At 37.0% G+C, this 16438-nt stretch overlaps 1 protein-coding gene and 1 pseudogene across 1 annotated transcript; one reads left to right on the top strand and one right to left on the bottom strand.

Annotated features, from left to right (window-relative positions):
* Window positions 1–3753: 3753 nt before the first annotated feature.
* On the bottom strand, window positions 3754–7400 carry LOC100778943 (uridine nucleosidase 1-like; annotated as a pseudogene).
* A 5891-nt stretch (window positions 7401–13291) lies between these two features.
* Window positions 13292–13816, top strand: LOC102663772 (uncharacterized). Its single transcript, XM_006599774.1, has one exon. The coding sequence runs from the start codon at window positions 13292–13294 to the stop codon at window positions 13814–13816; it is 525 nt and encodes a 174-aa protein (XP_006599837.1).
* Window positions 13817–16438: the final 2622 nt, after the last annotated feature.

Raw genomic sequence — 16438 nt, forward strand, 5'->3', positions numbered from 1 at the left:
AAATTGCTTAATTTTAAAAATATATCTAAAAACTATATCAAATATATTTGACTGAATTTTTGTCAATATAGGAAATACATTAGTAACTTAGATTGCACAAACAATTGAAAAATGTATGTTTTACCTTCATTGTTGAGCAATTATCGTAGTGATTTAGATTTTCCTTTTTTTTTTAGAACTTTTATGTAGAGGTCGTTCTTGTTTCTCCATAAGTAGTTCATTAAGCATTTGTAACTGTAACTCTTCAAAGTGCTTGTGAAAACTCTGCTGAAATGATGCAATCCTACCCCCCAAGGGCATTGGATAGAAGAGTCAAAGATGCAGGGGAAAACCCTAGGATTCTCATGAGCCTTAGGGTAGATTTTGGGCCCATGGGCTAAGTATGAGCCCACTTATCTTTGTACATATTAGATTGGAGTTTCATTATTTTTAGATCTTGTATTTAGGGCTTCATAGTGTCAGGAGGGGTACCCTAGTAATGTAGGATTTTTCAACCCTTGTATTTTAGGGCACCTAGACTAATTCTTATATTAGGGGTAGTTTTGTAATTTCACATGCATTAAGTGCACTATTTGATGTGTTTGTTGGGAGAGAAATTTAATTGAACTGGGAAAAGCCTAATCCAATTAAATTTTGGACCAACCTAAGAGGGAGGTGAGCATTTGCTTGCTACACCCCATTGTCACATCGTATAATCACACTTTGTGCATGTCCTTCATGGTTTACATGCCTCATGACACCTAAGCACCCTTAGTGGAGAATCTTGGACTTCATCTTAGATTAATGGGCTGAACCATAGCTGAAATTCACTAATCAAAATTTGTGAAATTTTGGCTTCAAATTTGGCTCCACAAATTCAAATTCACATTCAAGTGAAATTTGAATTTCCCTCCAATTTTATGGTGACACTTAGGCTATAAATAGAGGCCTTGTGTGTGCATTTTTTCAACTTTGATCATTTGAGAAATTAGAATTCAAAGTTCAAACCTCATTTGAGGCATAAATTTCGTCCCCTCGCTCTCCCTCTCCCTCCATTCATCTTCTCCTACCTTCAAGCTCTTATGCATGACTTCTTATGGTGGTGAGCATGTTCTTCACTCATCTTCTCCTTAAAGTGGCATCTCCAATCAGCTTTCCTCCTTCTTCATTCTATTGCCATTGATCTTCAAGAAACAAAGGACTCCATTGATGAAGAAGATCCAAGGCCTACAAGCTCTATATGGAGCTACATCATGAAACCAATCCAAATTTTTTGAAAATAATTCCCTTGGATTCTCCTTCCACACCATTCTTAGCATAGCAGTGCTATCAATCAGCCTGCTCTTTAACTTGCTTAAAATATTTGCCACCCTTTTTTGACCCAATGCTTCTCTCTTCATAATACTTTTAAGGGGGGCTGACATGTATTTTCTAACAGATTTTAAACATGGACACACCTAGCCTTCAAGTTGTTACTGGAAATTGCCTTGTAGGAACTTCTATCAATGGTGGAGGAGTATGGAATAAATTTCCAGAAGTCAAATCTTGTACTTGCAAGGTGGCACTTATAAGTGCAAGGTGTCATAATAGCAAAATAAAATACCATCCTTATTAAAATGCCACAGGTATATATTAAAATATTTCCTTTGTAAAAGAAATCACTTTAACACTTACCATTTGGCGATTTTTAATTACACGTGAGAGCATCCTAATTAGAATGTTTGTGTTCAACCTCCTCTCGTGAGCCTTATAAGGAATCAAGACAAAATAATGCCTCAATAAAATATAAGAAGGCACAATTACATCAAAGCATCATCCTAATATAGCACAAAGTCATCATCACAACAATAACAAATAATAGCAACACTGCTTTGCTGATAAGAATGATACTTGCAACTATTGATCACAATAAACATGGTGCAAACAAATGAAAGAGGTAAATTTATAATAAATCAATTTTCGGTTTCCAATCTAAAGTGAGATGTGGAATATATTAACCTGAACTTCTTGAAGCAAAATTCTATCAGTCATAGACAAGATAGAACAACTTTCTCCAATCTTCTTGTCATATCTAACTTGAAAACCAACCTCCTTCCCTAGATGAAGACCAAGCTCATATGCCACACGCTTAGTTGCCACTCTGCATGATTGAGTAACACCAATAATACCCTCCAATCCTTCTTTTAATAGATGAATATCCCTTCTACGCTTTTTCTTCATAGTCTTATCCTACAAATGCATGATGGCACCAATAAACAAATAGTCTCAACACTAAATAATTTTTCCATAAAACTATCAATGTTTCAGCAATACAAACCCGATTTATATTGCATGAAGACGACAAAAGAGGATATGCATACTCTAGAAGTGTGTTTTCACTGAAATAAAATAAAATAAAAATAAAAATTCAAACTTCGGTCAACAACTTAATGTTTTCCACAAAAAATAGCATTAAAGCAGAAACTATAATTGGATTATAAGTTATTGACATACTTTAATGGCTTTTTTCCAACAGAAGTTACTTCTCTTTGTCATCCTACATAAACAAAGGGTACCAAACAAATTAAGACTAAATTGAACTACAAAAGAGAAGATAATAAAAAGAATTCCCCTTTTGGCCACCCAACAAACCTCTAACTTCTTCATCTTCCTTTTTTGAGGTTTGCACAACTTTTGTTTCTTATTTGATTTGACTTTTCCATTTTCCTAAGTCAACAAAACTTTGATCAAACAAAATTTGTGAACATGCAAATTGAATGAACAAATAAACATGTTTAATTGTCCCTACCTGTTCCTTCCCTTTCCTTTTCCTCATCCTCTTAGCTGGCAAAATTAGAGCATTGCTATTAGCATCACCCAAACTACCCAAAAAAAAAAGCAAAGGTCACTCAAATGATTAAAGACTCGTAAAAAAAGCAAGTAATTTACCTTTGAGAATTGAACTCAATTTGGTCTCCAGAAGTTTCCCAAGTTTCCATTCTGCTATTCTCAGAAACTAGTTCTGCCAAATGCAATAGAGGGTTTTAGTGAATAAGACCCAATTAATGATGAAAAAACATTTTCTTTGCTAATGTTAAATGTTAAAACAATGGACACTGATCTCATGTTAAAATAATGTTTTATTTGGAAAAATCAAGTAAGAGCTTGTTGACTAATAGACCTATATATAACAAGCAGGAAGATGGTGTGTGTTGTTGACTATCCTAACCAAACAGGGAGTAGAGCCAGACATGATGTGCTTATTCTGTTCGTCGAGAGCCTTGAAGATGGGCCTTACCAGCAAAACAAACACCTTCTCCTTCTCGACCCAATTTGGAGGTGAGAAGAGAAACCATGTTGATGCTGACATCTCTAACGATAGAATCAAAATCCTTGAGGAGCTTAATGATGTTGACAACCATTTTGGGAAGATGCAGAAGGACCAGGCCCTCATAGTAGGTGTCTAGTATGCATGATAAGAAGGGCCATATCCTTTCCCCTCTTAAACCCTACGCTATTTGATCTAGCACCTCCATCCTTATTTGTTGTGTGTCGCAATCCCAACCTTGTTCAACGCACCTACTATTCTTTCCTTGTTGTATATTTTTACGTGTCAATGTTCTCGCCGCCCATTGCCTTCAGTGACTCTGTGAATAGACAGTTTTCATCGACAGAGACTTCCCTGTCGTGAGAGAGCGGTAAGACAACAGATTTGAGGGCGGAGGACGACAGTGGCGACGATGAGTCCTCCTCCTCAGGCGGTGGCTTCCAGAGCAATCCCTTCATGTGGAGCCTCTAGAGGTGGTGTCGCTGCTGCTCCTCCAAACCAATGACATCTTCCCAGTCGAGAGAGAGAAAGATGAACAGAGTGTCTTCCATATGCTACAAGAAAGAAGAAAACAAATGAAAAAAGATATCACGCATGTGGTAAAAAGTTGGCAAAATGTGAATACACAATGACAGTTTCGGCGTAAGACCGTCATTGACCGTAATAAATAAAGACGGGTTTGTAAAACAGTCTTCATTGAAACACCACATATTTATGAAATTGTCACCGCCTTATATATGACAACGAGATTTTGGGAACTGTCTTAGAAGGTGCATCGTAAAAAAACTATTTTTTTAGTAGTGAGAGAAAGATCCAATTGTAATAATGACAAATGCATTATTTTTAATAGCTCAATTAGGTTCCTCTATTTCCGAACGCTCCAATCATGAAAAGTAGGAAAGAAGTATTTTGTTTTATTAGAACACCATCATCAAGCACTTTTTTCACACAGCACAAAGACAAGAGTTGAACCTTCAAGAATATAGCTTCTACGTTGTAGGAAATTGGTTTTGCTAATAGTAATGTGTTCCCAGTTCCAAGGGGTCCATAAAGAAGAACACCCATTGAGAAACATATTCAGTAATTTTTCCTTTATCAAAACATTCATATAAAATATTTCAGAACATCCATACCTTGGGGAGTTTCATTCCAATTCCAACCCTGAGAAAAAACTCAGGATTTGTTAAAGGTAATTCAATCGATTCCCTAAGTTGCCGAATCTGATCTGAAAGCCCTCCAACTACAGCGTACTTAACATGTTTTGGGCCCCCTTGAAGTTCAAGTTCAATTACATTATTCACAACATAGTTAACCTTTCAAATGATGAATATAAATACTTGCATGTCAACAATGTAGAATAGTAAAGAACATTCTACATTCTGGTTTGCCTGTTAGTTGTATCACTTGATCAAGTGAATCGGATGAAATGGCTCATAAATAAATTGTAATTGGCAGTTTTTAAAGTAATAAACTATCACTTCCTAGGTCAGGTGTCATCATGATAAAAACAATTTAATAGGTCCAGAATTGGACGGTAACAATGGATTGGATCTTAAAAATAGCACATGGATACTTCGAAGGCATGCTATGCTTGCTCTTGTCCCTGAAGTTGAAGAATTGAAAGCTTGTGAGATGAGACAATCGATCAGGACTTAACTATAAGCCTAAAGTTTTAGCTAATTTCAATTCCTCCTAGTGTGTCAGCTTCAAGCATTACGCATCCAAACTAGACACTATTTATATTTGGGGTTCGAATTTCTTGTTTTTCTCTTGCTTCATTAATTCTACAAACTCCCTAAAAGCTGGATAAAGAACAGATAACATTATTTATTAAGTTGACTGAAATAATTAATGTGGCATTAAGTTTGTATCTCATACCGCAATCAGAATCATGGGGTCCTGGGGATGCCTTAGGTGGTATTGAAGAGACATTATTCTTTGAGCAGGGAATGCAAGGCCAGCACAACTTCCGTCATTAAGGTTCCTATGAGTAACCTCCACTCCTTCTGGCAGTGTGGCAGGGTCAACCGCATAGTTGTGGTTCTGCCAATGAATATACAAAGCCATGCCACACAATAACAACAACAACCCAGCCTTATATAACTATTTACATGTATACAATCTTTTTATGTTGCCTTCTACTTCATGCCGAAACAAATCCAGTTAGTGACATTGACTTCATGCAATAATAGCAGACTATCTTGGTCATCAGGGACATGAGCTTAGTTACTGCATAAATTGTTTTAACACCAAAACAAGCACTTACGGCCATTAATTGCTGCTCCCCACCCACAACCAAGAGAAAATCTTTCAATATTAGTTAAGTAAAATAATTGCAAGCTATATTACTTAGTGCGTAAATTGTAAACCGATAAATTAATATTACTTATGTACATAATTGCATTCGTTGATAAATAAATTAGTGTTATACATATTTTTAATGTCATCTTCGGGAAAAAGAAAAATAAAAGGCAAAGTCATAAAGTCAAGGAGCTCAATATTGGATTAATTTGTAAGTTTGCATATCTTTTCAAAGATATGAAAAGCTTACAAAATATAAATGGAAAGGCCCAAAGAAAGTTAGTCCGTATCATTTTACCTATTCCAAGAAACACAACAAACAGAAATCACCACCTACATTTGCTTCTGTAGTAAGATTCACATTCCCCAAGGCAAAGAATGCACCACCAAGTATAACTATTCTCTTCACTTTGCTTGCAAAGGAAGAATCTCTTTTGATTGCCTAATAATGGAAGTGACACTGTCAAATCAACAATCGTAGGCAACTACAATTTTGAAGTTATGAAGGGCGGGACCATAGAGTACAAGTCAGCAATGTACAACTTACCAAAGCCAAATTTGTTAGTGCTCCAAGTGCTAGCGCAGATTACTTCATCAGGATATTCAGAGACTTTCTCCGCCAAAAATTCACTAGCACTTTTCTCAATTTTCTCACCTTTAGTGGGGGTAGAAATGTGTTCCCTAGTCCGTCTTTATCATGACACGAGGCTTTCCACCCTTTTGCTGAAAACAAATAATTAATATATGAGAACAGAAAAAAACAAAAGAGAGAAATCAGATCTGGCCGAGTTCAATTGGATGTAGCGGAAAACAAAGCCCACATCCAATTAAAACCTAAATTGACCGAATCAACATTAGAGAAGCTAAATCTACACATTAAAATAGTTACCTTCAATGGCTCATGGCTTCCCTGTGCAACTGGAATATTTTCATGGCCTGCCATCTCACACTATCCTTTTTGCAAATTAAAAACACAAACAAGATCACATTTCCACAAACATCAAATTTTTTAGTCTATTTTAATAAACTTCTTTGTAAGCACTCATAGGAAACGAAAATAAGAAGATAAAATGAAATGTACTTTTGTTGTAAACTAAAATTAACTTTTGCATTTAGTTTTCATAAAAACTCATTTCATGTAACTTTTCCAAGAACTAAGGAGCATAAGTTGATTTTAACTTACAATAAAAATTCACGGTGAAGTTTATCCAAACAGAACTATAATGGAAATTTTGAAAATAAACATATACCAAAAGAAAAGTATTTGAGTATTCAAAGTTCGGTTGTTGTATTACCAAAAGTGGTTGTCAAACCCAAAACATACACATCTGGAATTTCAAAAGACATAAGAATGCACATGCTATCATTTGCAAAATCACAAAAATGTCATTCCTATTTCACTAATGAAACAAATAAACCAAAATCTAACTTTCAAAAACCAATGAAAAGTCACAATCCAGATATCAATATAAGAAATCTTTATGATCGATTCTCATCTGACATCTCCAATCTAAAATATTTCAAGAAATAAAAATCCTATTTCACAAGTCAATTCTCATATTCTACCTCAGTTTTTACGCCTTGTTACACCTTGTTATAATGGAAGGAGAAAAAGCGCAGAGTTAGGTTCGAATTTATTGAAGCCGTGATAGAAATTCAAGGAAAAGTTAGTAAATAACGAAATGGATTAAGAGCGGAGTCGGTAAAAAAAGTGAAAACTAACCAATCCCATGGTCAGTATCGAAATAAGCTTCTTGGCTTTTCCGAGAAGACCATTGGCAGAGCCATTAGCATTGTTGACTAGCAAGGCCATGATTGGATCAAAGAACAGGAGAGCTAAGGATTTAGCGAATTGATGGCGAAGGAAGAAGAACAAGGAAACTCGACAGAGATATACATACCTATGTATTTATGTGCATACTTGAGAGTATATACATACACACACTTAGGGAAATGCAGAAAGAGGAAGAGGAAGCCTCTCGAAGAGAACAGGTTGAAAGAGCCTTTCGAATGAGAGATTGAGGGGGAGAGAACACATGTCCAAGAGGGAGAGAAACACCTCCAATCGATGCTCCACCGTGCCCAGATTCTCCGCTCTAGGGTTTTGCGAGAAACACGGACATTTCGCCATTGATGACAATGACATCATTGAGGTGAGAACAAAGGAATGGGAATCCATGGTATAGTAGCAAGCACCTTACCACCAACATAAAAGAGTGAGTGGTTTCGTTTCGTATTAAAAAAGAGCCAGCATTGGTTTTATTTAAAAACTGATGTTTCTCATGCATTTGACAACATCGGTTTTTGAAAATTAATGTTAACTAATTACTAATAGCATCGGTTTTTGAAAATTGATGTTAACTAATTACTAGCAATGTCTGTTTTTTGAAAGGACTTCATTCTCTACATACCTTGCGTATCACCGATGCCGTCTGCGAAAGAGAGGCTATGGTTCCAATCAACTCCAAGAATTCACACAAGTAACCACACGTTGTTGAGTTCCTCGGTCTTCCCATAGTGGCCATTAAACCATTTTCTGTGGTAGGAAATGTGAATCCATTTTGTGTAGTGGATGTTGTTATAATATGCCACTGACTATGGCTAACTAGATTTTTCACATTTCCTTTTATATATTTCCAATCCATGGTGCTAACCTCATGCTCGGAGTGCAATGGTTACAGACATTGCATGCAGTTTTGTTTGATTAGATTGTTCCTTCCATTTAGTTCACTCACAACAGTTTATTAGTCACCCTTATTGGTAATACTTCTATCTCTATCGCTCTGCAGCCTATTAACAACTTTTCTCTTTTCATTTTCATTGATACTATTCAATTTATTCATACCATGACATGGTCGGATGTCTGCTATTCGAGCCTTGCTGATGAGCTATCCTCTGTTGGTAGGGACTTTCATTCTTTTCCCCAGGAGATTATTTCGATTCTTACTTAGTTTGCGATTGGGTTTGATATACCCAAGGACCTTCCTCTATATCATATCTAGGATCATAATGTTCCTTTTATTCCTTATCCTAAACTAGTCAACATTTGACCATATCAATATCCCTAATATCAACGACAAGGATGACAAAGATGATTGATGAGATGCTTCAAAGCGATCTCATACGACCTAGTAGATATCCATTTTCATCTCTTATCCTTTTGTTTCACAAGAAGGATGGGTCGTGGCATTTTTGTATCGACTACAGAGCCCTCAATGTGTTGGCTGTTAAAGACTGTTTCCCCATTCTGACAGTAGATGAGCTTTTAGACGAGCTTCATAGGTCCTCTATTGGGGCATGACCACTCTTCCTGTGATGGTTTTGAAAGATTTGAATCTTCCCTTTGATGACAACAAAACGCTTCTAGTGTGGCTATTGGGGCAGTGTTGTCTCAAGCTAGTCACCCCCTTGTTTTTTATAGCAAAAAGATGGGACACTACATGCGTTCTGCATCTACTTATGAGCGCGAGATGTTTGAAATAACATTTATGGTGAAGAAATGGTGTCACTACCTTCTTGAAAGGCATTTTCACATCTACACTGACCAACAAAGCTTGTGAGCTCTTGCTCAAACCATTCAAACATCGATGCAAAAAAAAATGGTTGACTAAACTCCTGGGCTTTGATCATGAAATCATATAGACACCTGGATGTGCCAAAGTTGTAGTGGAGGCATTGTCCAGGATTGATGACCCATCTGAAGCCTTGTTCAAGGAAGCCTCCTTATGTTAACCTTTCATCATGGCCCAGCTTCATACTTTTTATGAGGCTCACCCTATGAAGCATGTGTTGATGTAAAAATTTGGTACAAACTCGACCTCTAGTCAGTTTTCCATTCGTCAGGGTATTTTTCTTTACAAGGATGGCCTCTTTGTGCCACTAGAAGTTGGGCTTCATTCTTCATCATTACATGAATTTCATGTTACACCAATAGGAGGACATTTTGGTGTTTGAGAAACTCTTACTAGATTGACATTGGTATTTTCTTAGCCTCGTATGACTCAAGATGTCAAAGATTATGTGCGTTGCTGCCACATCTGCCAGCAACATAAGTACTCAACTTCCTTAGGTCCATTATTCCTTGCTAAAGTAAGAGAGGATGTGTCAATAGACTTCATCATCCATTTACCTTCAGCTCAAGGAAAGTCAACAATAATGGTTCTTGTTGATAGGCTTCCAAAGTATTTCATTTTTTAGTTGCTAGCTTGGGTAAATGTGACTTCCTTAGGTGCATTATTCCTTGCTAAAGTGTATAAACTCCATCGCATGCCTCGTAGCATTATAAGTTATCCTAATCACTTGTTTGTGAGTTGCTTTTAGCAGGAGTTCTTCCTCCTTCACGACACTACCTTATCTTACAGTATTGTGTTAGTCATCTTATACGACTAACTTTTGTATAGAAAACTTTTACAAAATGTATATATTTTCCCCAATTTATGGTTCTTTTTGTAGGATTGTAAATAAATTTTGCGTTGTTTTTATCTGTGCTTAGTAGAAGCCATGTGTATGGAATTAATGTCAATTTCTCTTCAATTTCAGGCAAAAAGGAGTTATTTTGAAGAAGTGCTAAAGTTGATGTCTCACTAAGCAAGCTCAATGCTCTTAGTGAGTGTCATCTACTAAGCGAGGCATCAACGTGCTTAGCGGGTAGGAGGAATCTGGAAGGGAATATTTCACGCAGGCACACTCTCAGCGCGTCATCAGTGAGCCCTTTTTAAGCCTGGAATAGCAGAAAAGAGAGGGAGAGCGTTGAATAGCCGTCAAAGCTTGAAGAGTGAAATACACAGAAGCAAAGAATAGAGCAAAGAAGCTAAGTTTTGATCTTTTAGGAAGATTTGTGAGTTTTTAAGTGATTGTGAGATTTCTAGAGGTGAATAAGACATCCCCACTCCTTTGTAAGCAAACAATTTCTCTTAATTCCTCTTCTTCATTGTAAAAAGAGCTTCCTTGCTATGGAAGGCTAAATCCTTAGTTGGGGATTCTTACTTAGTAATTGATGTAAACTCTTTCCCTATCTAATTAAGGTTGTTTTATGTGTTCATTGTTTCTATCAGTACTTTATTATTGCATGCTTGTGGCTTGATCACCCATATGTGTGTACTGTTAGGAATTTTAGCATTGAAAGATGTATTGTCTCCTTAGAACTTGATAGAGCAGGATTAGGTTACCGTATGTCTGGACACGAAGTGCGGTAATTTAGTTTTTATTATGTTGTGATCATAAAGTTGTTCAATTAAGCTAAGTTCAACAAGACACATCTGCGAACGAAGTTGAATTAGAATTAGGCTAAACTCACGAGACATCGGTGTTTAGTACTTAAGCCTTCAGCATAGAACACAAAAACATCTTTAATTAGAGAAACATCCTTAATTGCATCAATTTGCTCAGTAAGAGGACCCAACACCTTTAGATATATGTTTTCACACTTGCTTGCTCATGTTTATTGCTTTGTAATTATAATAGAACATACTTTTACTTTCAGTCACAATCATGATTTCTGTTTGCAAATGCTTGCTTATTGAACAAACCTTTACCAAATGAACAAGTTCCCTGAGTTCGATACTCGGTTCACACTGTTTTAGTTATTTACTTGATGACGCCGTTGCTGGGGAACTTTTTCCATTTGGAAAGTTTAGTTCAATTTGAAGGCATTAATTCATTATTCTTTGATTTATTAATTTTTTTTTGTTAGTATTTGTTTAGTTCAGAATTTATTTTCTTCTTGAATTGGTTAATTGTTGTTCCTGTTAGTGTTTGCATGCGTAGATCTTCTGCGGGTGAATTGGGTCCATTGGATTTAGAAATTGAAGCAACCTTCAGAAGAAACAACGCAGAGAGAAAAAGAAAGCTTTTGCACAACAGAACAGTAGCAGCAATCCTTGAAGAGGGTCACTTTTCTGAGTCATCATCTTCTAATTCACCTACATCCAGGGAATCTCAAACAATAGAATTTGAAGCCAAAGTCATGGCTGAAGAGCAACCTCGACGAGTGACCCTGGAAGATTACTCAAGTACATCTATGCCGTAGTTCTTTACTAGCATTGCGCGGCCGGAGGTTCAAGTACACAATATAACCTATCCACATTCATTAATTCAGTTGATTCAGAACAATTTGTTTTATGGTCTACCAAATGAAGACCTGTATGCACATCTAGCCACTTATATTGAGATTTGCAACACTGTCAGACTGGCTGGTGTGCCTCAGGATGCTGTTATATTGAGCTTGTTTTCATTTTCTTTGTCTAGAGAGGCAAAAAGATGGTTCCATTCATTTAATGGTAACAGTCTTAAGACTTGGGAGAAGTGGTTGAAAAATTCTTGAAGAAATACTTCCTAGAGTCCAAGACTGCTGAAGGAAAAGCTGCCATCTCATCCTTTCATCAATTTCTAGACGAGTCCTTGAGTGAGGCTTTGGAGAGATTTCGTGGGTTACTAAGAAAGACGCCTACTCATGGATTTTCAGAACCAATCCAACTCAATATTTTCATTGACGGGTTAAGGCCATAATCCAAGCAGCTTTTAGATGCTTCTGTAGAGGGAAAAATAAAATTGAAGACCCCTAAAGAAGCCATGGAATTGATTGAGAATATGGCTGCTAGTGACCATGCAATCTTGCATGATAGAGCACACATCCCAACCAAAAGAAGCCTGCTGGAGCTTTCATCACAGGACGCTTTGTTGGCCCAAAACAAGTTGTTATCCAAGCAACTTGAAGCTTTAACTTAAACACTAAGTAAGTTGCTAACTCAATTACATGCTGGACAACCTTCACCCTCTTCTGTTTTATAGGTTGCAGGTTGTGTTATATGTGGTGGAGCACATGATTCTGGCTGCTGCATTCCCACAAAAGATACAACACATGAAGTGAACTACATGGGGAACCAGCCAAGACCAAACTTTAATGCAGGTGGATATTTTGGATTTCAACATGGCCAGCAATATAATCAGCAACAGGGACAATGGAGAACTCACCCTGGTAATCAATTCAATAAAGACCAGAGTGGGCCATCTAACAGACCACAACAACAAGGGCCTAGTCTCTATGACAGAACGATGAATCTGGAAGAGACTCTTGCTCAGTTCATGCAAGTCTCCATGTCCAATCAAAAGAGCACAGAGTCAACCATCAAGAATCTAGAAGTCCAGGTGGGACAATTGGCAAAACAACTGGTAGACCGACCGTCAAGTAGCTTTGGAGCCAACACAGAGAAGAATCCGAAAGAGGAGTGCAAGGATGTTATGACTAGAAGCAAAATGGTGAGCATGAGTGAAGGTGAGAAGAGGATAGGTGAAGAAAAAAATAACTGGTGACTGAACCAGAAATTGACCCAGTGGTGGAACCTTTGAGTGAGACTGAGGAAGAAGTGGAAGCAGAAGATGATCAGCAGAAGGAGATACCAATAATAGCGAGTGAAAAAGAAATAAATGAGAAGGAAAAGAAAGAAAAAGAAAAAGAAAGAGAGAAAGAAAATGAAAATGAAAAAAAATGAAAAAGAAAAAGAGAATGAGAGAAATGAAGAGAAGAAAAAGACCAAGAGTGAGTTGGCTAGAGAAAAGAGAAAGGAGGCAAGTCCGAGCAAAAGGGAGGAGGTGCCATATCCATTGGTACCAACAAAGAAAGACAAGGAACGACATCTGGCTCGTTTCCTTGATATCTTCAAGAAATTGGAGATTACTATGCCCTTTGGAGAAGCTCTTCAACAAATGCCGCTGTACTCTAAGTTTTTAAAAGATATGCTCACACGGAAGAATAAGTACATTCACAATGAAAACATCATTGTGGAAGGAAACTGCAGTGTTGTAATTCAGAGGATTCTTCCACCTAAGCACAAAGATCCTGGGAGTGTGACTATTACGTGTTCAATTGGTGAAGTTTATGTTGGCAAGGATCTTATTGATTTAGGAGCTAGTATTAATTTGATACCGCTTTCCATGTGCCATAGGATTGGAGAGTTGGAGATAATGCTGACTAGGATGACTTTACAGTTAGCAGATCGCTCCATCACTAGACCTTATGGAGTGATAGAAGATGCTTTGGTTCGGGTCAAACACCTTATCTTTCCTGTTGACTTTGTGGTAATGGACATAGAGGAAGATACATATATTCCCTTAATTATGGGACATCCATTTATGGCTATTGCAAGTTGTGTAGTAGACACGGGAAAAAAAAAGCTAGAAATGGGAATTGAAGACCAAAAGATTAGCTTTGAGCTATTTGATGAAGAATGAAAATTTTTGGACCAGAATGTTTGTCTAGAGGTGAAGGAGAGTGGAGAGAAGGTTCTGAAGGAGAGAACCAAGCTTGATCCGGGTTGATAAAGACTTTTGTGTCAAGCTAATGACGTTAAAATAGCTCTTACTTGGAGGCAACCCAACCCTTTTTAATTCTATTTTTCTTGCATTTCGTTAAGTTTGATTGCTTGTGATTGTTTGAATTCAGCATGTTTAGTATTGGAAAAGGGGTTAAAAAGCTTTTGTGAAGTTGTGGACAAAAAAATAATTTGAAATTTTTTTTTGTCCACTTGCTAAGCGCACTCCTCAAGCTAAGCACCATCTTCTTCATGCGCTAAGCGAGCTGTTGTTCGCGCTAAGCACATTGACCCCTGATCATTGGCTGCGTGGTCCCGCTAAGCTCGTGACCTGTGCGCTAAGCCCAATAAAATATCCATCCATTTAAGTTTTGGAATTAGGCTAAGCAAGTTATCTCGCTAAGCATGCAAGTATGGTCTCGCTAAGCGTGTTGATACGCTAAGCGCTATTCTTCTCTGTCTGATTAATTTGGAGAATTGGGTTAAGTGAGTGCTCTTGCTAAGCCCAATCCCTTCTCTTTTTGGAATAGCGCTAAGCGAGAAGGACGTGTTGGATCGAGTGGCCTTAGAATAATTAAGAAGGGGGGATTGAATTAATTATTCCTAAACCTTTACTAATTAAAAATTACTCTTCTAAGGCTTTTACTAAGTTGTTAAGAGAATAAGGAGTAGAAGAGAAACTTAATAGAAAGTAAAAGAGGAAATTAAATGCACAGCGGAAATTAAAAGAGTAGGGAAGAAGGAGACAAACACACAAGAGTTTTTGTACTGGTTCGGCAACAACCCGTGCCTACATCCAGTCCCCAAGCGACCTGCAGTCTTTGAGATTTCTTTCAACCTTGTAAAAATCCTTTTACAAGCAAAGATCCACAAGGGATGTACCCTCCCTTGTTCTCTTTGAAACCTTAGTGGATGTACCCTCCACTAGAACTGATCCACAAGAGATGTGCCCTCTCTTGTTCTCAGTCAAACCCAAGTAGATGTACCCTCTACTTGTACCACAAAGGATGTACCCTCCAATGTGTTACGACAAAGATCTCAGGCGGTTAAACCTTTGATACTTTGTGAATGGGGATACAAAAGAATTCTCAGGCGGTTAGTCCTTTGAACACTTTTGTATAAGGGAAAGGGAAGAATCAAAAGAATTCTCAGACTGTGTCGTTTTGAATTCTTTGACAAGGGAGAAGGGAGACACAAAAGAATTCAGGTGGTTAGTCCTTCGTTCTTTTGGAAAAGGGAGAAGAGAGACACAAAAAGAATTCAGGCGGTTAGTCCTTGATGAATTCTTTTTGGCAAAGGGAGAAGAGAATGAAAAGATGAATAGCACAAGTTTTCAAGGTTCAGAAAACCAGAAAACTTTGGAAAGCTTTTGGCACAAAGAAGAAGAAGTTCAAAGAGATTTAGGGTTTGTAAAAGATAAGTGTTCAAGATTATTGAAATGCAAAATAAAGCCTTGCTTTTATAGACTCTTCATGTCTGGTCAAGACAACCATTAGAAGAGTTATGAATTTTAGAAAAACTTAAAAACCAATTTGAAAAAGTAAAAAACTATTTGAAGAGTTACATCTTTTGATTTATTCAGAAACAGTCACTGGTAATCGATTACCAAATCAGTGTAATCGACTACACAAGGCTTTTTTGTGAAAGAATGTGACTCTTCACATTTGAATTTGAATTTCAACGTTCAAGCACACTGGTAATTAATTACCAAAACATTGTAATCGATTATAGCTTTTTGAAATCAATTGGAACGTTGTAAATTTAGTTGAAAACTTTTTCAAAACCATTTTGCTACTGGTAATTGATTACAACAATCTGGTAATCGATTACCAGGGAGTAAAAACTCTTTGGTAAACAAGTTTTGAGAAAAATCCATGTGCTACTCAGTTTTTGAAAAAAACTTTTTCATACTTATCTTGATTAAGTCTTCTCTTGATTCTTGAATCTTGATCTTGATTCTTGGAACTTGAATCTTGAAACTTGATTCTTGATTCTTGAAATCAAATTTTCTCTTTGAACCTTGAAATGTTCTTGATTCAATCTTGAACATCTTGAACTCATTCTTTGATTCTTGATATCATCATCTTTGTTATCATGAATTGTTCTTGATCTTTGACCTTTTTGTCGTCACCTTTGTCATCATCAAAACTTCTTTGAATCAATCTTGATTCATCATGAAGCTTGCTTCTACAGGATGCGCTAAGCACGGGCCACTACTGCATTCAAGGAGCAATTTATTCGCTAAGCATGGCTTTGGCCCACTAAGCGAGAGTTGCAGGACCAATCAGAACTGCAGAACTCGCCCAGTGCGTACCTTCACGCTAAGCCCAAAAACTTCTCTGGAATTTCATAATTTTGTATTTGGCTTAGAGAGTAGATCCGCTAAGTGGTAGTCAGTAAATACGACTAACTTTTGTGTAAGAAACTATTGTAAATTGTATATGCCTCCTCCCATTTATAGTTGTTTTTGGTAGTATTGTAATTACTTTTTGTTAATTTAAGTAATAGGTACTTAGTATCCCAATTTTGTGTATTTAATGAT

The sequence above is a fragment of the Glycine max genome, chromosome 16, assembly GCF_000004515.6.
Source record: "Glycine max cultivar Williams 82 chromosome 16, Glycine_max_v4.0, whole genome shotgun sequence".
NCBI classification, from domain to species: Eukaryota; Viridiplantae; Streptophyta; class Magnoliopsida; order Fabales; family Fabaceae; genus Glycine; species Glycine max.

Excerpts from the sequence above, each read along its gene's own strand:
- LOC102663772 (XM_006599774.1), top strand. The coding sequence starts at position 13,292 with ATGCCGCTGTACTCTAAGTTTTTAAAAGATATGCTCACACGGAAGAAT.